The 22,270-nt window shown below is 60.0% G+C and overlaps 1 protein-coding gene across 2 annotated transcripts; it reads left to right on the forward strand.

Annotated features, from left to right (window-relative positions):
* The first annotated feature begins 5,550 nt into the window (after positions 1-5,550).
* Positions 5,551-21,462, forward strand: TP53I11 (tumor protein p53 inducible protein 11). Of its 2 annotated transcripts, XM_021685392.2 has the most exons (8): positions 5,551-5,705; positions 15,134-15,206; positions 15,965-16,124; positions 16,730-16,788; positions 17,022-17,070; positions 17,486-17,582; positions 18,553-18,654; positions 19,147-21,462. In XM_021685392.2, the coding sequence occupies exons 3-8, from the start codon at positions 15,996-15,998 to the stop codon at positions 19,278-19,280; spliced, it is 570 nt and encodes a 189-aa protein (XP_021541067.1). In that variant the 5' UTR covers positions 5,551-5,705; positions 15,134-15,206; positions 15,965-15,995; the 3' UTR covers positions 19,281-21,462. The 2 variants fall into 2 exon arrangements, with proteins under 2 accessions (XP_021541067.1, XP_044775375.1); XM_044919440.1 differs by lacking the exons at positions 5,551-5,705; positions 15,134-15,206; positions 16,730-16,788 and having other exon boundaries at positions 16,096-16,124.
* Positions 21,463-22,270: the final 808 nt, after the last annotated feature.

Raw genomic sequence — 22,270 nt, forward strand, 5'->3', positions numbered from 1 at the left:
CCTGTAAAATGGGCCGAAGAATACCAAAGCGTCAGTTTGGGTGAGAGACTCTTAAGAATCGGCTTTGCAAACTCTAAAGCCAGGGTTCTCAGACTTTAGCTCCTATGAGAAATCAGCTGGAGGACCTGTGGGAATGCAGATGCTGCCCCAGCGACTCCTTCCCTCCAGACTGTGATCTGAGGTGGGACTAAGAATTTGCATGTCTAACATGTTCCCTGTCACCCTGTTTTGAGAACCACTTCTCCAAAGTGATTTTTTAAGAATTCGAATCCACTGTCGGAAACTCGAATGACTTTGGGTAGGGGGTGGGGCACTGCCTTGCAGGAGGGTGGGCTATCCCCGCCCAGGGTCAGCAGCATAGCCAGAGCCATCTGGGGGCACTGGGCCAGACTACCTGGGGTTCCAGTCCTGACCTCAGTGCTTTCTAGAGTGTGGCCTTGGGCAAATTTTGTAACTCAGGGGGCCTCAGTTTCCTCATCTATCAAATGGGGCTAATAATGGTACCACCATCCTGAGATTTATGACGATTAGATACATATAATGTGCCTAGACCGGTACCTGGCTCACAGTAAGCGCTCAGAACGCTATCTATTGAGATGATGATAAAGCCCTCTGGGGTATGGTCACCAAGTGGCCCAGCATCCCCTTGGGCTGGAGGCCGGTGAGGTGCTGGCCACAGCCCTAGCTGGCCACCTGGGGTCCAAGGCCCTGACCTCACAGCCCACAGCTCTCACTGTGATGCAGTCCTGGGGTCTACAATCCGCAGCCCCACCCACACGGCAATTCTTTTCAATCAGGGCTCAGCACCTGGAGAGTCTGACCCAGCCTGAGGCTTTGCAGAAGCATCAGCTGGACCCACAAGGGAGAGTCCACAGTCCATCCTGAGTTTTGGGGTGTCTTGGGCCCCCAGACATCCCCCTCACTCTCCCGGCTGGAGGGAGGTGGAGGTGGAGGATGGCTTTCCCGCAGACAGCCACGTGTACCCCCACCCCTCCCCCCCACTCACTGCCATTGCCGCACGTTCATTCATTCCTTGAGTCAATGAACATTTATTGAGCACTTACTGTGAGCCAGGCCCCAAGCTCAGGACTTACATATAGAGAGTCTAACTTAATCCTCCAAGTACGCTGAGAGTCATCATGAGTTTCCTCTTTCCACGGGGCAGCTGAAGAAACCGAGGCTCAGAGAGGCTGAGAAAGTCGTCTAAGACCACAGAGCTAGTTAGCAGAGGACTAGGGCCTTGTGCCTAAATCCAGGATGGTCTAACTCCCAAGTCCTGTCCGTACCTGCCCTCTGGAGCTCAGCCCCCTAGAAGCAGGAAAGGGTCTGCTGTGGTCCTCTAGCCCCCAAGCTGTCCCACCCTTACTGTAGGAAGGGCTGAGCTCCTTTGCTTCTACCCCCATCCTGATGGGTTGTCTCCCCCACAGGTGAGGAGCTGACAGCCTGCAGCCTGGCTGGTCGCAGTGAGGATGACTCATAGGAGGGAGGGCGGCCTCCAGGGAGTGGGGTGGAGGGAAGGAGGCCTGGGCAGTCTCCCCAGGCTGGAGGCGGGGGCCAGGCAGTGTGGGGAAGGCCTGTCTCAGAGGGCCTGCTCTGGCAGGCTCCTCTCCATCCCCAAAGCTGTGCTCAGCCTGTGACCCCAGCAGTGGCGAGGAAACTCCCAGAGGTCTTACCAGGCAGGCTCTCTAACCAGGAAGGAAGCTCTAGCGGAAGTGAGGGGAACCGGGAAGGGGAACCAGGAGGGGCTATGAAAGCCTAACTCCTCTGCCTCACTCCCTGGGACAGTGGCCCCTTCATCCTGGTCCAAAATGGTGCTCCTCCTGGCAGCTTCAGCTAACCGTGGCTTGACACCTTCCTTACCCCAGAGCTACCTTTCACAGTTGGCAAAGCACCAGCTCCTGCAGAGTCCCTCTCCCTCTCTCCTTCTGGTTACTACTACTAATATCAACAATAGTGCCTGTTCCTTGCCAAGAGCTTAACATCTGTCCTCTTTGTTAAACTCCCAGTAACCCCTAAGAAGTAGGCTCTACCCATCTCCCCATTTTACAGACCAGGAAACTGAGGCTCAGAGAAATGAAAGCACTGGCCCATGATCCATACCTAGGATTTGAACCCAGGTCTGTCCGCTCTAGAACCCCTGGGTTCAACCACAGGGGCCTCTGATGACATCCTCTTCCTCTGCGTGCCCCACCCCCCATCCCGAGGGAGGGGGTCACTGCTGAGCCCAGTCCCCACCCCAAAGACTAGGCCCAACGGGCATTCCCCTAGCCTCTCCGCCTCGCCCCCCCAACACGAAGGTGCCAACTCTAGTCCCATGCCGCACCTTTGAAATCCAGTTGCGTTTGCACTCCTCCCCAGGGATTCACAGCCTACAAGTGATTTTGGGCCACAGACACTGGCATTTCCTGTGCCCACGCCACCCTCCGGCCACGCACCCGCCCACATGCCGCCCATCTGCACAGATGCACGCGTGCACACACCAGGCACGATGAAGGTGCTGCCGCCCTTGCTGAAGGGGACGGGGCAGGCTGCTCCCAGGCTCCAGTGGGAGGCTGGTTGGGGGGAGTGACCCTCCCCCAGCTGGCTGGCCCTCGGCTCCACCTCCATGCCCACCCCACCCCACCGTCCTGGGGCTCTGAGGGACAATTTCACAAAGAGAATCCCAGTAAACATGATAGTACCAGGGATCAGAATTTCCAGTTTACAGATCTTTCTCATCTAATCCCTCACTTGACAATGACGAGCTCCCAGAGGCAGGCGTTTTTATATTTCCATTTCTCAGGTGCAGCAGAGGGTCACACAACTAGTTAGGAGTGGAGCCAGGGCCCTAGCCCCCTTATCTCGTCCCCTCCGCTAATGCTCCTTCTCCCGAGCTGCAAATAATTATGACACCTCCTGGTCAGCAGGTCCGAGCACCTGTTCTTGCCTATCTTTGCCTTGTTCTTGCGTAGCACTTGACAAATGTCAGTTTCAGGCTCACGACAGCCCAGCACGGCGAACTTTTTTATGCCCAGTGTAAAGATGAGGTAATGGAGAAGCTAAGAGCAGAATGGCAGTCTAAGGAACGTTCCTGAACTAGATGCACATCACTTTAGAAAACTCTATGGGAAGGAAGAGAGCAAGAGTTTCTAGTGGGCGCTTTAGGGAGTGCAGACGCGGGGGTAATGGAGAGCTTCTTCCCTCTCTTGCCCACCCAGCCCTTTGCCTGTCACCGAGAGCTGTCTCCGCTGCTGCTGCGTGTGCATCTGTCTCCCAGGAGCTGTGAGCTCCCCAAGGACAGGGACTGGGTCCTGTTTACCACCAGAGCCCCAGCACTCAGCACCTTGCCTGACACACAGTTAGGGCCCAGACAAGACTGCCTCCTTCATGAGGCTGGGGGGAGAGCCTTTTCCCTGCCCCGGGGTTCCCCGCTGATGGGCTTGGGGAACAGAACACACAATCAAGACCTGCAGGGCTCAAAGGTTATCCACATCCTATGCCACCTAAGGTGTGAATCCCTCCTCTAGCACCCCTCATTGACTCTTCCCTGGCTTCTGCTTGCATGCTGCTAGTGACAGGGTGCTCACTACTACTAGGGCAATGCCTCACATGTTGGAGATCTTGGGGTGATTGTTACAGAGTCCCTCTTATGGATGTGAGGTCAGGCTCTTGGGTATGTACAGTGGTCACACCAAGGGCAGCACTGACAATCAGAGGTGACACTTCACACTAGTGAGGTCGGTACCCTCCGAGCGGCAGCAACCCAGAGCCCTGCATGCTGGGAAGACAGAAGAGGCAACAAAGGAATTCATCATCCCAGCCTGAGCCGGCTGAGACTCTGAGCTGTTGCAAAGACTACTATCGAGCCTCGAGTCCTGTGGATCTTGGGTTGTGCTTCACCCAACACACTTAGGAACAATGCTGATCTGTAGCTCTAGCCATTCATTCATTCATTCACTTACTCATTATTGGCCATCCGTGACTGAGGGCTTTGTCTGGAAGCAGGGACGGTGGCACTGTGGGCCACAGAGGTGCCTCGGGATCAGAGTTGTTCCCTTGGTAATGAGGACAGCTCAGTCGCCAAGAGTTCTCGCGAGCCGGGTACTGTTCCATTTACTTCTGTGTAAAGGGCACAGCCTCTCCCGCCCAGGCCCAGCTCTGGGGAGGGCAGTGAGAGTCTTCTTGGCAAACAGTCAGCGCTCAGTAAGTGTGCGCTGCTGCCGTTCCATAACCAGGGGCACTTCCTACTATGGGTCAGCCTCATTTTGTAGGCGGAGGGAACAAGCCACAGAGAGGTTAAGTAACTTGCACAGGGCCACACAGTTCCCAAATCGCTGGGCCAGGATTTGAACCTGGCGGTAGGTCTTGTCCCACAGCCTGCTTGATTAACCCTTCAGGAACTGATGCGGAAAGAGCTCAGACCCAGAGTCAAAATGCCCACCTAGCTAGAGATCCGGGGCAACCACTCACCTCACCCCCACCTGCTCTATTTACTGATCTCATGAAATGGAGCGTGTCATCAACCTTGCCTTTCTGAAACCACTCCCCCACTCCCAACAGATAAGATGAAGGGAGCCAGGCATTTCCTCAGAAGGAGGGTGCAGGGTGGTGGGATTTGGGGTGGGAGGCACATTACTGGTCACAGGGGGTTTAAATGAGCCCAGAGTGGGTGGGGGCGTTGTTTGTAGGAGCCTGGTTCTTTTAGGCTGACAGGCTCCCAGAGAGCCTCCAGGACCCCCAAACCACACCTTCACCCCCACATCCCCCACAGGATGTGCAGAGATAAAAGGTCTGACAACTGTGCCTCCCACCACATGTCCAGGAGCCCCAGATAAGATCTTTGTCCTGTGACAGTGCAGTTTAGAGCAACATCCCGGAGACCAAATTTTAGGGTGGAGGATGAAGAAGATGGGTGTGTATGTGGAGGGGGTGGGTGTCCTGTGCAGGGGGAGAGAGAAGGGTGGGTCTAAGCTGGAAGCCCAAATCCAAAGTCACTAACCATCATCTGTAAAATGGGATTAATCATGCCGCTTTCTTAGGTTGTCGTGAGAATCAAATGAGTTAATGCTCGAAACTCCTTGAGCACACGGTGCCTGGCACGGAGCGGGCGCTCAGCAGATGGTGACCATTGTTGTCACTGTGTTCCCTACACACTTGGGTGTCTACCAGCCACAGCAGTCCCTTCCATTTTAGACACTGGCCTAGGCCCCAGGGGATACCCCAAGGATATTTAAGACAGTGTGGTTTGCCAACCTGCGGGGGTGTTGAGAGTCTCAGGAAAGGGGCGCAGTCTTCAGAACTTGCCAAGAAAGTCTTCCTGGGTGGCCTGCGGGCCCTCGGCTTCGATTCTCCAGTGCCTTGTCCCGGGGCGTGAGCGCGCCCCCCACAGGCAGTCCCTGGGAAAGCCTCGGCCGGGGAGCCCCGGAGCCCAGTAGCCCCAGCCCCTCTCCCCCTCCCGCCCGGCGGCCCCCCTCGGGGGCGAGGCAGCCGGCGCGTGGGAGGGGACGGTGCGCCATTGGCTTGGCGCGGGACTGAGAGGAGGGACCAGCGCGGGCCGCCCGACTCCGGTAAACCCCGGGCGCGCAGGACGCCGCGCGCAGTCCCGCCCGGCCCGGCCCTGCCCTGCCCCGCCCCGCGCGGGCGGCGCGATGTGAGGCGCCCGAGGGCCTGAGCGTCCCCCGGCTCGCCAGCTCCGCGCAGCGCCGGCGCCAGCATGCTCTAGGAACGTAAGTTCTGTTCCCCGCCGCCGCCTCCGAGCCCCGCACGCTCCCCTCCCGCCGCCGGCCGGTGCCTGCGCAGCGCAGCCCAGCCCCGCGGGGCTTCTGCCGCCGCAGTGACCGCGGCGGACCTGGGGACCCCGTGCGCGCGAACTGGACGCCCCAGGACCTCTTGGCCCCGGCAGATAATGCCAGGACTCCAGGGGTCCCCCCCCGCAAGGCGCAGCCCCGCAGCCCCTTCGGTTACCTTCCTTGGCGCTCTCCACTCGCCGCCCTTCCCGCTGCCTTGGTTTCCCTCTCTCCCCCGGCTTTCTGCCTTCACTGTCTCCTCCCCGTTGGACTGTTTTATTTCCCTCCTGCCTCCCCCTCTGCTTCGGAGCTAGGGAGAAAGAGGCAACAGCAGTTTCTTTCTCCCTGGGGTCTGACTGTTGTCCCCGCGCTCGGTTCTCTGTCCCCTCCCCCCCATCGCCATTGTTCCCCGGTCCGAGGAGTGCGCGGCACAAACTTGCGAGTGCCCCTCCTTCTGTCTTCGCCCCCGCAGGGCCGCGGATCGCGGTGGCGGAGTTCCCGCTGGCCGGACCCACTGGTTGGGCGGGCCGTGGGGGCGCCCAGACGCCCGGAGCTCCCCGCCTGGTCCCCAGCTCTCAGGCCCGGGTCTCAGAAAGTGGGTGAGTGCCTGGAGCTAGGAGACGAAGGACACAGTGGAGGAGGAGGAAGCCAGACTGGGAGAGACCCTGGTCTCCGGGCCGGCGAGGGAGGAAGGGGTGGGGGTGGGGGAGGAGGTAGAAACCGTAGCCGCGCCTAAGCCCCAGTTGTTGGGTGGGAGGGTCCGGGAAGCACAGGTGGAGACGGACGCCCCCCAGTCTCCCCTAAGTCGCGCGCTCAGCGGGAAGGTGACAGTGTGGGGCCATTGGCCTGGCTCTCGGTGGGCTGGGGCTCCCTGCCAGGGGCAAAATACTCGCACCCATCCTGGGGCGGGGTGGGGGGATCTATCGAGGAACCGCCAGAACCCCGCGCGCATCCCCGGCGCGCCCGGCAGGGTCGGGCGCTTGCGTTGCCTCCCCTCGTTCCGCCCTCCCCGCCCCCACCCAGTGCCGGGCTCCCGCCTCCCCCTCGCGGCCCCAGGGGAGCGGGTTTCTTCTTTGGAGCAAGGTGGGCGGGGTGGGGGGCTGGAGCGCGCAGAGGCCGGAACCCCGGGGCTCCTCTGGAGCCAAGGCCGCGTGGGCTCCCCACCACCGCCCCGCGCTTCCTGGTTGATTTCCTTCGGACAAACTTCCTGGTGGGGCCGTCCCGCGGGGAGAAGGCATCAGGGCCGCGGGGATGGTCACCTCAACGGTGCGGCCTCTTGGACCTACACCTCTGGTGGCTGGTGTAGAGGGGCCCACGACCCTCTGCAGCCCAAAGAGCCCAGGGACACAGAATGGGGTGGGGTGGGAGGCGCTGGTGGAGTGCCAGGAGGGGACAGTCCGTTCCTTAGCCTTAGCCCAAGCCTCACACCAGCCCCACGCTCAGCCCCGCGGGAGGGAAAGTTTTTCTTGTTGGGTTGTTAGGAAATAAGGCACTGTGTATTCTCCAGGTCTCTGTTATGCCATCTATAAAATGGGCCATCTGGTCCTTGAGGTCCCTTCTGACTCCATTAGCCAGGAGCAAGCTGCCCTGGCTTCTCTTTTTCTGCCCACATGTTGTGGGTTTAATCAGTTCTTCCAAATTTGGAGTGTAGGGCTGGGGCCCAAAGGCCTTCACCCATGTCTGGCTGTCAACACCTGCTGGATCCCTACCCCCAGGCTCCAGCTGTAGCTTCTCCAACTCTGTACTCTGCTGCCTCCCTTCCCCCGCCAAATCTTATGCTAGCCACCCCCCACCCCGGAGAAAGGGCCTGCCCCTCACTATGTGAGGGTAGGAGAGCAATGAAATTAGCAGTGACCCCTGATATACATAGTTCTCGACTCTTCTTTCCTTTGATTGAACAAACTGTGGGCCCTATACCAAAGGTGATTTAGTGAACCAAGTGCCAGACAGTTCGGGGCACTGGGAGACAGCTGAGAACAAAAAAAAAATTCTTTCCCTCATGGAGCTGACACGTAAATGGTGGAGGGACAAATAATAAAGTATATAGTGTATGGGGGGGGTGAGGGGGGAAAAGTTGAGTGTCAGGCATGTTGAGGCTGGGGTGGTTTTGCCATTTTAATGGGGTGGGGTTGTCATTTTAAATAAGGTGGTCAAGGAGGCCTTCCTGAGGAGGTGACTCTTGAGCCAAGGCTCTGAAAGAGTGAACTGTGGGGATAGCTTGGGGAAATAAAGATCCTGCAGCGAATGGCCTGTGCAAAGGCCCTGGGGCTGAAATGTGTCCGCCATATTTGAGAAACTGTAAGGAGCCACTGTGGTTCCAGTGGAGTGAGGGGGTGGGGCAGAGATAAGAGGCAAGGCTGACTGAAAAGGGATAAAGGGTGTCCCTTTCACAGATGAGGGAAGTGATGCTCAGAGACGACCTGAAAGTCTCCACAGGACATGCAGGAGCCACAACGGCAGGGCGGGGTGCCTGATGTTCTGCGTCCTGGTCCATACTATTTTCACTTCACCCTGCATCTCAGCTATTCACTGGCAACACTGGTTTGCGTCCCTGCCAGGGTCAGGCCTGGCCAAGTGCCGGAAACGTGGAGGGGAGCCACCCAGGCTTAGTACCTCAAGGTGTTCCGTATCCCTGCCACCCATTGTCAGCCGTTGTGAGCGCCTCAGGGCAGCATCTTCCTCCTGACCCAGCATGACCCTTGTTCCCTTCCCATTTCCTTCTTAAGGCCACCCCTTGTAAACACCCCATTTTGTATCCATGTGTAGCTCCTTGAAGGGGACTGAAGCTGGTACGGTCAAGGGGGAAACGGAGGCAAAGAAGCCGAGTCTCCTAGCCTGAGAATAACAGCAGCGACGTTATTACTGAGCATTCACTATAAAACGGGTACCGTTCTAGGTGTTTTTGTGCATCTTCTCATCAGTGGGTTGTAGGTGTCCTTATTACACCCATTTCACAGATGAAACTGAGGCCCACAGAGGTGGTGTCACTGGCCCAAGGCCATGCAGCTAATAAATGGTAGAACCAGGATTTAAGCACAGGCCTTTTGAGTCCTGATCTATTCCTTTGACCCTGAGCCAGAGCCCCAGATCCTGGGGGGAGATGATCAGTCCTGGACTGTTGTTCTTGCCCATAGCATCCTGGGAAAAGTACAGGGACCCTTTTGCCTGCCTCCCCCAACCCACCCAGAAGGCAAATCACCTCCTGCTTCTGGAAAAGTTGGCTTAAAATGGTGGAGCATCCCTGAAAGGAAGTTCGCCTGCCCCCCTCTTGTCCTCCCATTTCGGAGGTTTGGAGAGAGGTAGGAGGGGCGGTGAGGGGGATGGCATGTGTCCGCTGCCCCCTCACCACAGCCCTGGCCCCCGGAAGCACCAGCTGCCTTTGAGGGCCCTGACGTGGTCACTGGGCTGGTGGGGGCCGGGCAGGCCCATTCCCCGTTGAAAAGGACAGAAATTCCCCTTGCGCTCGCCCTCTGTCAGCAGGGACAGGGACGACCCAGTGACATCTGAGTGGTGACGGCTGGCCGTCGGGGGGCTGAATCCCCCCTTGCACAGCAGCCTCAGACCCGGGGGGTGAGGCCCAGGGATGTCCCCTCCTCAGCTCTGCTCTCCCAGCCTTTCCAGGGTGCAGGGAATGTTTATTTTTGGTCCCCGAAGATCTGGAGATATTTGTTTGTGATGAACGTTTGGGCTTCCCTCTGCCACTCTGGAGATCAGGCACCTTCAAAAGAAAGAGAACTAGTAGATAAATTCTGTGTGTCCCCAGGGGCAGCCCAGCAGCTGGGGCTAGGGCCTCGTGTCCTGCCGGCGAGTGGATTTAGAAGCCACATCGGGAACATGACAGAGACCACACTCCCAGTTTTCCTTAGATGAGGCGCCCGAGTCCCAAAGTCGGGCCCTGGTTTAGCCGCGGTGGCAGACAGAATCTCTGGGGACCTCAGCTCTCCTGTGTCCCCGCTGGGCCCCATACCAGCTCCCATGTTCCTGGAGGTTCTTGGAAATGGGACGTGGAATCCCTTCCTTGAGTCCGGGACTAGGTCTGTACCTCTGGCGGGCTTCGCGTCACGCCCCCTCCTGTCCCCCTCCAGCTCTACCTGTCGTCCCACCGCTCGCTTCCACCCTGAGCCCGGCGGGGGGGGCGGGTGATGGATGATGCGGGACCGGCTCCCCGTCTACTCATCTACTCGAGAGGCAAGGCTGACTCAGGCAGGCTCGGCCTTTAGAATGACTATGCTCTCGAAGGACGCACCTCCAGGAGGCTCTGCTGCCGCAGCCTCGCCTTGGCTTGGTGCCTTCGCCCCGAGACCCACATGACCAAACCTGCACCCGGGAAGCCACGGCGATGACGTCAGTCATGATGTCAGTCAGGCATCAGGCAAGCCCCCTTTGTGTCCTGTGACTTCCTGGTTTCGCTGTAATTCTGCCACCAACCTGGTAAGTCAGGCATCTTGACCCCCATTTACAGCGCAGGAATGGAGGGTCTGCATGGCTAATGGGCCCCAAGGCTCAGGCTAGGAATGAACATGGGTCCGTTCACGCCCACGCCTCTCCAGCACAGCCCTCGAGAAGTGAGATTCACTCTGCCTGAGGGCTCAGGCTGGGGGGTTCTGGGTTGGGGGTCTTTGAAAGGCCTCTCGGCCAAGGAGCTGATGGGCCGCCCCAGGAAGGGACCACGGGGTGGATGATGGGGCAGGGGGGCTCTGGACCTTCTAGCCTCCCTGGCCTCCTTGCTGGCCCTCTCCCCTTGCCCCCCCTTCTCTCTGACCGCCCGCCCGGAGGCCCCCTCTGTCAGTGCCCCCTCTCCTGGCGCTGCGCGGTCCCACACCCCGTTTCCAGCTATTTTGCTCCAGTGTGATAAGAGAACAATGGGTCTCCCCGTAGCCCTTCCCTGGTCCTGCTGGAGTCACAAGGCCTTAACCCAAGAGAGGCTAGACCCCAGGAAGGAAGGAGTTCAGATACTGACAACCTGCTGGGGGCTTTCAAGGGGCGATGTGAGGAGGAAGATGGCTTACGGCTTAGCTCTTCCTAGAGGTCAGGTTCACCAAACAGCACCCCAGGCCCGGCACACACACACAGACCAGCTCCTCTCAGGATATCCATTTATCGCGTAGTTAACTTGCTCCCGATTTCAGCTCTGCCACTTAACCCTGAGAAGCTTGATTAAGTCCCTCAGGCCTTAGTTTCCTCGTCTGTAGAATGGGGGTGACAGTACAGCCATTCTCATGGGGTTGTTTGGGGGCTGCCAAGAATTCCTGGCCTGGAAGTACTTGTCCTCTGCCTCCAGCCCTGGGGTGGATGCTCTCGGGGGCAGTTCCTGCCAGATGGGGAGGGAGAGGGGGGCACTGTCCCTCCAGCAAAGGGTCTTGTTTGAAAAGGAAGTGGTTCTTGGCTGTGATGTTCAGCATCACAGTGACTCCCCGCTGCATCACCGGGAGGCTCAGCAGCTGGTGGGTGTGCTGGGCCCCAGGCCCCCTTCCTCTGTGCCTCCCCCCCGCCCCACTGCTGGTCAGGTTTCTAAGCCAGCCCTCATGGGCACAGTCTCCATGCCGGGGACAGCTCTGCAGTCCGACTGTTTCTATGGAAACCAGGCTTCCTGGGAAGGCTGCAGGGGGTGGGGAGAGGTCCTTTGGGACCAGCATGGGAATGACGCCCCAGCCCCACCTGACCTGCCGCCAGGACAAGGCCTTGGCAGCCGCCCCATAAGCAATGCCGTTAATTGCTGTCCTGTATGGAGCCCATAGTAGGTGCCGGGCCCCCTAATTGCCTTTGCTCAGGGTCTCATCACAACCCCGTGAGCTAAAAAATAGTACCGTGGTTTCACCAAGGAAGAAATGGAAGCTCAGAGTGGTTAGGAAACTTTCTTGAGGTCACAGACAAGAGAAAGAGTTGAGGTTTGAGCCCAAGCTTGCCTAATCACTAAGTATATGCACCCCCCCCCGTTCTCCCCTGACACTTGCACCCCTGAAAAGTCTCTCTGTTCCCGGCCTCTCTAGTCATGACCCCCTCTGTCTTGCTGCCACTGGGAGCTCTTTGGGGATGTTCTTCCTGCCCTCAGATGTCCCTGCACTTGATGTGAGGGGCGGGCAGGGGCGTGGTGGGGGGGGCAGTGCTGCAGGGAGTCAGATCTTGGCCAGCGGTCAGGTGGGGGGGCAATCCCTTCCCCAACTCACGACTTGGTGACAAATATTTGGTGAGCTCCTCACATGCCAGGAAGTGTCCCAGGCTCCGTGAGCAAGACCTACAGAAAGCCCTGCCCCGGGGCGCTGATCTTCTAGCAATGGCCACAGCTTTCTGAGGAGGGGGGCATCGAGAGGTCTCACCACACTGTCTCCCCCAGTCCTGACCCCCACCATTTCCTGGACACTGCATGGGCCAGACCCTTCGCCAAGAACATCTGTACCCACTCTCCTATGTCTTCAGCACCCTAGACCCACTGGTCCGAGGCCACCAGCCCGTAGGAGAGGTCCAATTAGAAGCCAGCCCCGCCTGACTGCAAAGCCCCTTTCCTGCACTCGCCAGCCACTGGCTCCTTGGCCCTCTCCGGGCCTCAGCTTTCTGCCTCATCTAGTGTGTGTTTGGAGCCTCCCCTCCCCTTGGGCCCTGCCCCGTCTACCTGAGTGGGACCCCGGGTGTTCTGGGTGGGGTTAAGGAGGCCTACTTCCTGTGGCCCAGCTGCCCCTCACTGGCCCATGCCGATGGAGCGCCCACCGTGTGCAGAGGTGCAGCAGGGAGATTCTCGGACTAGGCAGCAGCCCTGCCTTCAGATCACGGGGTCTCCAGGAGCCCGAGTGCCCGTGACGGGACCAGGGTATGGGCTGGAAGTGGCCCCCCGTGGCCACCCATGCTGAGACCCATGGGAGTCCAGGCGACAGAGGGAGAGGATGTGTCCTGGGAAGGCCCCTGAGGAGGGGCTGTGTGGCCCTGAAGAATAAGGAGGGTGGAGGTGGGGAGGAGCAGGGCGCAAGGAGGACCTTCCTGGCTGGGCAGTGGTTCAGAACTGGGAACCACCATGAAAAAGGACAGGGACTTGCTGGCTTTATTGGGAATCAAGGTCAGAGAGGCCCGCCAGGCGCAGAATGTAGAGGGTCATGAACTCGGCCTCTAGGGGGCTGCAGGCTACCTTGTCCCAGCTCCTTGCTTGGCAGGTTCTCCTCCACCCGCCCCTGTCCTTAGCCTCGGGCAGCCTGGCACAGGGGAAGGGGGGAGCCCTGGGGGCCCTTTGAAGGGCAGCTGGCTCTGGAAAGGAAGCAACGGCCCTATCAGGCCGCTGTTTGCATTGTGCGCGGCTCAATGGCCGCATGAAGAACGGGAAGTAGGAGTGTGGGCAGGCAGGGCACTTGGCCCCGGGCCCTGCGCATGTTCCCTCTCCTGGGCCTCCCGCACTCACACAGAGGGAGTGTTCTTATTAACCCCATTTCACAGGGCAGACACTGAGGCTGGGAGAGCTGCAGGGAGCTGCCCGAAGCCCTGCGGCTGGTAAGAGGGCAGACCCAGGATCCGAACGCACCCCCGGCTCAGCCGCGGTGCAGGGAGTGGAGCGGAGGGAGGTGCCCTCTGTCCTCACCTAGGTTAAAATGAGGCCAGGCTGAAAAACACCTGTGGAGTGGGAACGGGAAGAAAGTTCGAGGGCAGGTCTGAGGGGTCCATGTATGTGGTTTGCCTTGGGGGGGCATGGGGGGGTCTGGCACGTGCATGGGGTACTGCAGCTGTCTACCTGTGCTCCCCAGGTGGGGCCCCGTGCTGTGGGGGAAGAAGGGACAGAACTCAGTGCTCAGAGTAGTTAGCTGTGCCAAGGCAGGTGTCGGGGACCCTACTCCCCGATTTCACTCTCCCCAGGAGGCCCTAGGGCCGTTTGAGGGTGGTGAGCTCCTTGCTGGCAGCTGGGCTCGGTGGGGAGGCCACCGTGGGTCCCTCCAGCCCAAGTACCTGATGGCGGTGCCTGTGGATGAAGCCTGTCCCCTCTAAGAGTCATGCTGGCGTCCAGTGGAGCCCAGGCCACTGCAGTCCCTTTGCTGTACCCCGTCCCAGGAGGCTGGCACTCCCACAACCCACAGCCCTTGCTTTGCAGGTTCGGGCCTGCGGTGCGGAGGGGAGCGTTGTGTGTGTGTTGGTGGGGAGGGCTCTTCGGGCAGAGGAAGGCAGCTGACGCTCTGAGCGGGGGTCACTGAGACAGCCCGGGGCCTGGCGGGCTTGACCCGAGTGCCACCTTACGCCACGGGACGGAGACCTGTGCGTAACTGTCAAACTCTGGAAACAACCCAGATGGCCTTCAGTGAGTGACCGGGTCAACCAACTGGTGCATCTTCCGCCATGGAATATTACCCGGCCCTAAAGAGGACCAGGCAGGGGAAGCGCCCAGCAGCCCGAACGAGTCTCAGAGGCATTTTAGCATTACGCGGAATGGAAGAAGCTGGTCTCAAGTGGTTCTCGGCTATATGAGTCTATTTATCGAACGTGTTTGAAAAAACAAAACCAAGCTAGAGTGACGGCCCGGAGATCAGTGGCTGAGGGGGGCGAGAGGGGAGGGCAGGGGAGGGCCAGGGCAGGTGTCCCAATTCGCAGGTGGTCCTTCTCTGCATCTATACATGTGCTAAAAGTCATGTAACTGCAACAACAAAGAATGTCGGTTCTGCAGTATGTAAATTAAAAAATGAAAGGCCAGAGGGGAGGCTGGAAGAGGAAGGAGGGTGAGGGCTGGGTGCCCCGGTGCTTTCTTGGCTGAGGCCCGGCGAGGGAGGCGGGCCCCGGCGGTTCCCAGCTGTGGCTGGCAGCTCTCGTGGAGGGCTCCCGGGCGGTGGGAGGGACACCAGGCTGATTGTCGCCTCGCTCTGGAGTCACGAGAAGTGGTGGCAAGTGCTGAGGTGTGGGGACAGTGCCCGGCCGCCCGGGGGAGCAGCGTGGTTAAACCCTGCCTTCTCTGGTGGGGCTGGCCACCCCCCCCATCAAATGGTCTTGGGCATTGGAACTGTCTTCATCGTCAACCCCGGCCACCTCCGTGCCCCCAGGGTTGGGGGGGAGGGGACCACATAGCGACCCCCATTTCATAGATGAGGAACTAAGGCCCGGGAGCTGGACATCACTCACCGGAAACCCCGAGGCCGACCAGCGGGTGTCTGTGGGCCTCTGTAGAATGAGATGCTGGAATATGGCATGTGGTGCTATCGGGTGGAGGGTCCTGGAGTTACTCAACCCTGTCTCTGTTGAACTTTGTTGACCTTGGTTTCCTCATCTGTAGAATGGGTGTAAATCATTCCCATCGCGTGCCGGGGATGGGGGGCGGGCTGTGACTAGAGGAGCCCAGGGCCACCCCTGGGCCAACTCTTGGAAGCCTTTGCCTCACTGGAGTCCACACTTTTGTCTCCTTTGCATAGGTTTTGTGCTGATTGAAGGCGAGACCAGCAGTCACCTCATCTCTGTGTCTCCCAGCCCAGTGCCTGGCACAAAGTAGGTGCCCAAGACCGAGCCCGAGGTGGAGCTGGGGGTGGCTGGGGAGTGGGGGCTCTGAAGGATCGTGAGCAGACAGGGGTGGGGAAGAGGCCGGTAGTGGGTGTCCCCGGCCAGAAGGCTCTCCTGGCCATCCTTCCTCTGGCTCTCCTGGGTCCTGGGGACACCCCCCTCCCCTTCTTTAAGTCCTGGCAGGTTTGAAGGAGGTTGTCTGCGAGACAGGGAGGGAGGGCTTGCTGGACAGAGAGATTATCTGGGCAAAAGTTCAGTGTGGCGCCTGGACCCCAGGACTTGGGCAGATGTTCCCTCTTCTGGCACAACTGGCCCGGACTCCTGTTTGCCCCCACCTCCCAGGAACCTTTGAATGTGGTCTCCACCTGGGTCCGAATGCCTTTCCCGGGCCCACACACTCCTCCAGGGCCATCTATAAGGCTCCAACCAACCTGATTACCGGGGGTGCGCCATGTCCGTGGAGGCCAGATGGGCTCACACAGCTGGAAGAGCTTTAGGGACATCCTCCCCCATCCATTTTATAGATGAGGAAGCGGAGGCCAGGAAGAGGAGAGGCCCTTTCATCAAACAGCCAGGTGGTTAAGGAGCCAAGTACTAAGTCTGGGCCCCCCAGATTTCTTGCCGGTATTCCAGATGCTGCCCTAGGCTGCCAGGGAGGTCTCACCAGGCCCCGGGGTCAGGTCTGGCTGTCCCTGAGGTCTGGGAGCTGGGCAGGACCTGTGGCTGAGGCTGGTGTCTCCCCTCAGCCCTTGGGTAGGCACCAGGCTCCAGGACAAGATGGCGGCCAAGCAGCCCCCACCTCTCATGAAGAAGCACAGCCAGACGGACCTCGTGAGCCGCCTGAAGACCCGCAAGATCCTCGGTGTGGGCGGGGAGGATGACGACGGGGAGGTACACCGCTCCAAGGTGGGCCGAGGGGCCTGAAGCTGGCCACACCCAGGGGTCCGCCTCTGAACACCCATCTGGGGACGCAGGTCTGGCCTGCCACTTGGGAGAAGAGTAGCCACGGCCTGTGGAGCTGCGGGAGCCCTGGAACTTAGCACCTTTTTTTTTTTTTTTCTAGGAACTTAATGGAGACGTCAGGGCTATAATAACAAAAATGAAGACAGATCATTAGAATGAATTTCATGCTTATTATGTGCCCATTACTGCACCAGTTGCTTTATAAGTATGATTTAATCCTGCTAGTCCTGGGAGATAGTTATGAACCCCTTTTATCGGTAAGGAAACTGAGGCTCAGAGAAGTCAAGGTCAAGCCAGTAAGTGGCACAGCCAGGCTTTAAGCCTGTGTCTAGCAGACCCCTGAGCTTTAATCTTACCCACCATATTTTCAGCTTCCCGTAAGCTCTGGTGTCAAGAAGAGGCAGAGGGGGGTGGCCTCAGTGTGACCTTCCCAGCCTGGGGGACCCTTTGGCTAAGCAGAAGAACCCAGGTGGGTCCCTGGGCATGCCAGGGGCTCAGGGAGGGGAGTGAGTGGGCTGGGCGTGCCCCTGACCCCTCTTTGTCCACAGATCAGCCAGGTCTTGGGCAATGAAATCAAGTTTGCTGTTCGGGAGCCTTTGGGGCTGAGGTGAGCGTCGAGCGTGGGTTTTGGTGGGTGCCGGGTTATGGGCAGGTGCTGCGTGAGGCCCCGCCTCGTCAGCTTTGCCCCCGTGTCCCCGTGCCTGTGACTCCATCCCATTGCATTCCCTCCTCCTAAAACCAGCCATCCCTGGACCTCTTGGCTGGAGAGGGGAGGGTCCCCTGGGGCCTGGAGGTGGCAGCGAGGGGGCCTAGCTGTGACTTTTCTCTCCACGCCCCCAGGGTTTGGCAGTTTGCTTCTGCTGTGCTCTTCTCCGGCATTGCCATCATGGTGAGCCCCCCTCCCGCCCCCCAGGACCTGGCCCTGGGTCTGGCTCCCTATGTCCCGCCTCCGGGTCTCTCCTGGGGGCTCCCCTCCTGCCTTGGGGCTGCCTCTCCCCGCACGGCCCCGTGCTGAGGCCCTGCCTGTCAGGGCTCTCTAGCTCCCTCCACAGTCCCAGCCTGAACCCTGCCTGCTCTGGAGCATCCTGGATCGCATGGTCCATGTTCCTGACTCCTTGCCCCTGGGAATCTAGAGCCTTCTGTCCTGACACAGGGGAGTGGGGGACAGCCATGGCTCTGACACTGTACTGCCCCAGACACCTCAGCCTGGCTTCGGGGCGGCGGGGAAGAAGGAAGATGTCCAGGGGGTGTTTCAGCAGCAACCCCTTCCCACTTTACTCTGAACTGCCCACCCATGCCCGCAGGCCCTCGCCTTCCCTGACCAGCTCTATGATGCCGTCTTTGATGGAGCCCAGGTGACCAGCAAGACCCCCATCCGCCTCTACGGTGGTGCGCTCCTCAGTGAGTATTGTTAGGACAGACGTGATGGGCAGCTGCGGCCCAACAGAGACTGAGAGGAGCTTGGCGAAGCCTTTCTTTGTGCAGGGCTCCCCTTCCCAGCACCCCGCCCTACCCCCTTCAGCTGAGGAGTCTGTCTCTGCTGGGTGTGTGCTGCCATCTTGTGGCCACTGCTGGAATACACCCAGGGGACGGGGCTGCGTCTTTGCCATCGTCTGGGGCAAAGGCTTACCGAGTGCTTACTGTATAGTGCACCCCCTGGTCATTGGGGTGCAGAGATGAATGAGGCTCAGGCCCTGCCCTCCAGGACCTCGCCACCTAGAGGAGGAGGCAAAATCAACACAGTGTCTGGAAAATCCCTCCCACCCTTGGGCCTCTCGTTTGAACCGTCCTGTTTCCTCTCCGATTTGAGTCACACACAGTGCCTGGTAGGAAGCTGAAGTACAGCTTTTAAAGCTTAGCACAGGTAGCGTCCGTCCTCTTCACCCGAACATTCTATGGCTCCCTTTTGCCTGCAGAATAAAGGCCCAGCCCCTCCACCTGGCTTTCGGGGTGGTCTGTGGGGTGGATCCAGCCGACCTTCCCAGACCTGCCTCCCCCAGATCCCACAGTGGGCCCCGGACCCCAGCCACATCTCATGATGCCCAGCCCTGCTGTTTCAGCAGGCCTCCCTGCCTCTGTACACGCAGTCTCCCCAACCTCGTGCCCATGGCGCCAACACCCATCCCTCAAGGGTCTGCATCGGTACCGGGGGAGGGGGCAGGGGCTGGTGGCCACTGGGGCACCTTCAAACCCTTCACCCAGGCAGTGGGAGACCTAGGGTTATGGGGTTAGGTCAGATGATGGATGAGTTTTAATTTGGGGAGTGTGCGTGGGGGTGGGGGATGTAGAAATCTGGGATCCCGCCCCGCCCCCAAGGGGGTGGGTGGATCAAGCTGCCGGCTCCCAGTCTACCCTTCTTCCCCCACCCCAGGCATCTCCCTGATCATGTGGAATGCTCTCTACACGGCCGAGAAGGTTATCATCCGATGGACTCTGCTCACCGAAGCCTGTTACTTTGGGGTCCAGTTCTTGGGTGAGTCCTGCGGTGGTCAGCGAGACAGGGAGGCTGATGGGGTGGGGGGTGCGGGCAGGGCAGCTTGGCCCCTGGCTCTCCAGCTCCTGCCACTTGGCTTCCAGGAAGGGATGGAAATCTGTCTGGGGGGAGGGGCTCACGCGGCCGTGTTTACCTGTATGTCTGCACACTAGTGCTCACACACCAGACACATACGTGTACCTTCTTGAATATATGTCATGCGCGTCCACGGCCTCCCACACGCACGTGCACCCGCAGCCTCCCCTAACCCATCGCTCACTTGTGTACCCAGCGCAGGTCGACAGCGCACACCCAGTGTGGCCCCCACGCTCGCCCTCACCCCCGTACCTGCCCCGTGGGGGACATCAGACCAGACATGTCCGTGAGGCCCGGCGGCCGGCAGGAGCCCCCGGCGCAGCAGGTCAGCCTGTGTTGGGGGCTGAGGCACACCCCTCCTCTGACCTCTGTCCCCTCCCGGTCTTTCTCCCGCAGTGGTCACTGCCACGCTAGCTGAGACGGGCCTCGTGTCCCTGGGGATCCTGCTGCTTCTGGCCAGCCGCCTCCTTTTTGTCGCCATCAGCGTTTACTACTATTACCAAGTCGGCCGAAAACCCAAGAAGGTCTAGCCACTCGCTGGGCCAGGGGCCCCTGTGGAGCAGGGAGGCCCCGGGACCTCAGTTTCCCTCTGGCTCCTGGAAGGCAGGAAGGACCCCACTCGCCTTCCTTTCCTCCTGGGCACCCCCAAATGCTGTGATCTCCTGGACTTTCAGGTTTGGGGAGGGACAGAGCCTCGGCACCTCTGCCCTTCGCCCCACACAGCACCGCCTCCTTTTCTTGGCTCTCTTGGCCTCCGGATCCCCTGGATAGACACTGACTAAAGAGCTTGAGTCATGGGGTGTTGGGCTAAGGCGAGGCTCCTGCCCCTTCTGCCAGGAGGCCCTTCTTTGGTTTGAGAGAGGTGTGCCCTGCTTCCCCGTCCTCCCCGCACCCCCACCCAATCTAGTGCTCACACAGCTGAACGTGGCCTCTGTGTATGCCTGGGAAATCTGACCGCTTGACCCTGTGCCCGTACTCGGCGTGGGCCCTCGCCACCTGTGGGAGCTGCCGTCGGCCCCGTCGGCGCACGTCCCGGCCCTTCGCACAGCCCAGCTGTGGGGCTGACGGGCTGGGATGGCTGTCTTTGAGCTGGTACCTCCCTCTTCAGCCTCTCTGTGAGGCGGGCCACCTGTAGCCAGAGCCCGTCCCCAGCCCAAGCCCGGCCACCACAGGCTCTGTCCTAGGACCTTGCTCTAGGCTGTTCTGCCTCCAGCCCAGCCCCTGGAGGCTCCCAGGAGCCGCCTCCCCACAGCTGGCCTGGGTCCAGAGGCCACCAGCAGCCTCCCTCCCCCCCAGGCCGGCCCTGGCAGTGGCACAGAGCGAACCCTGTGGAGGCTCCTGTGAGTGATGGGGTTTGGAGATGAGGAAGAAAGAGAAGCAGCGGCATTTCCTGGTCCCTTGGTATGTCCTTCAGGGTCTGCTGTCCGCTTGGCTCAGCCCCCTCACCTACCCTCACCCTCTCCCCAGGGTGCTGCCCCGAGACCCGGCGGGCTAGGACTGGGTGCCCTTCCAACTCAGCACAGGAAATAAATAGAAATATCTCAGCAGGCCTCGCTCACGTCCCCCACCCCAAGTGCCCTGGAGGAGGCGACAAGCGGCTCCCTCAGAGCTGAAGCACCCCCTGCCGTCCCGCCGCGCCCTTCCCGGCCCGTGGGCCCCCGTTGTCTGTCACTCCCCATGCTCCCCTTCCCTCTGGGACACAAGCGTGTGCCCCAGGCGTGGTGGCCCTCATGTTCTGGGGACAGGTGTGGAGAAAGGCAGCCCGGGCCCCGCCCTTGCTTCTCGTCTTGGAATCGAGTGTGTTCGGTGGGGCGAGGTGGGTGGTCGGCAGGGGCGGCCCGGCTCTGGCTGCTGCTGGCTGCACCCCTGCCCGGGAACCTTGCCCTGTCGGCGCCGGGCCCACTGTCCCTGCAGCCACGCAGCTGGTCCCCAGCAGAGCAGTGCGACTGCTTCTGTCCCACAGCTGAGGGGAGAGGCCCCGTGGGTCGGGGAGCAGACAGGAACCTGGTGGCTAAGGAGAGGCTGGGCTCTTTCCTCGCCTCCGTCTCCTGCTGCTGCAGTGTGGGCCCCTGCCCAGAATCCGGCTGCTTGCTCGCTTACCTGTCCTCCAGGGCCACAGTCCTGTCCTCCTGACGCAGGCCTTTTAAGGCCTCCTGACGTCGGCTCCTCCTCCGACGGGTGATGGGTGGTTTGTCCTCGTGCCCAGTGGGCATGGTGGCCGGCCGGGAAGTAGAAAGCTCGGGCTGGCCAAGCGGCCTCACCGCCCACGCAGCCTTGCCCCTTGGGTGGTCAGGAGGGCCTGCCGGGATGACGCTAGCTTGACATTCCATGCTGCTGGCTTGGACATCGGCGCTAGGCCCAGGGGGAGGGAGCCTGGCAAACAGCCATGTGGTCTGGGGACATGGGGCGGGGGGGCACATTAAGGCAAGGAGCCATTGCTGGGATGGAGGCAGGGACGATGGGGAGGGGGACCCACACATCTGAAGAAGACCCAGGGTGGGCCCAGCTCTCCGTCCTGAAGGCTTGGGACGACTCCCCCCGACCACCACCACCCTCTACCCTTGTCCCTGGAGCCCAGCACCCTCCGGCCAAGCTCCCGCCTCAGCCCCCATCTCCCCCCACCCCAAGCAAGACCACCTTTCTTCACAGTCACTATTTATTCTTCGTTCCTTCTTCTTTTTGTAAGAAACAGTCACAAAAACCAGTGCAAAACCATCAGTGTGGGTGTCCTGTTTTATATTACAAAAACTCCTCTTGATATAGAATATAAAAAGGGGGGGCTCCCAGGAAATAAACATGATAAATTAGCTCTGCTATCTACCGCAAGGAACATTTACAGTTTTCAAAATAGACTTTCGACCTAGGACCCACGGGGGGAAGGGAAGAGGGGGCTTCTGGGAGATGGGGATGCTGGGGCCTCGGCTGGTTTGGGGTGTCCGGTCTGGGCCCCTTAGACGTGGAAGGACGAGAGGGACAAGAGAGCCTCCAAACCCTTTGATGGCTTCCCTCTTCCAAGAGGCAGGGGCTCTGGAGCAGGAAGCTGGCTTTCAGTCCAGGGTGTGGGTGTGACCATCAGTGGGGGGGTCTGCTCTGGCTCCCCCCCACCACAGCTCCGTGGCCCCAGCAGCCAAACCACAGCCACCAGCACCTGTCCTGGGCTGTATGTGGACCGGCCCAGTTAGATCTCAGTGCCTGGGAGGGGGGCAAGCCTGACTGGGGCTGGGCTCTAGTCTTCACGCCTCGGAATGGCTGCAGACAACCTTGCAGACAGCTACCAGCCTGGTCAGTGCTAGAGACTGCCCGCTCTCCCTTTCCAGCCCCGGTGTGGGCAGCGGCGGATTCGGGGCTCCTTGGCACCTTTCGGGAAAGCCCTTGGGGATGAGGCTCACCACCCGCCCTTGAACCTGCCTCAGCCAGATGTTCCTCTGGGACCTGCCCTGCCTCCCACTGATTCTCACGGGGGTGGGGGGTGGCAAGGGGTGGGAATGGACAAGACTGGGGGAGGGAGGGGGGCGGGTGC

This window comes from Neomonachus schauinslandi, chromosome 11 (assembly GCF_002201575.2).
Source record: "Neomonachus schauinslandi chromosome 11, ASM220157v2, whole genome shotgun sequence".
Lineage (NCBI taxonomy): Eukaryota > Metazoa > Chordata > Mammalia > Carnivora > Phocidae > Neomonachus > Neomonachus schauinslandi.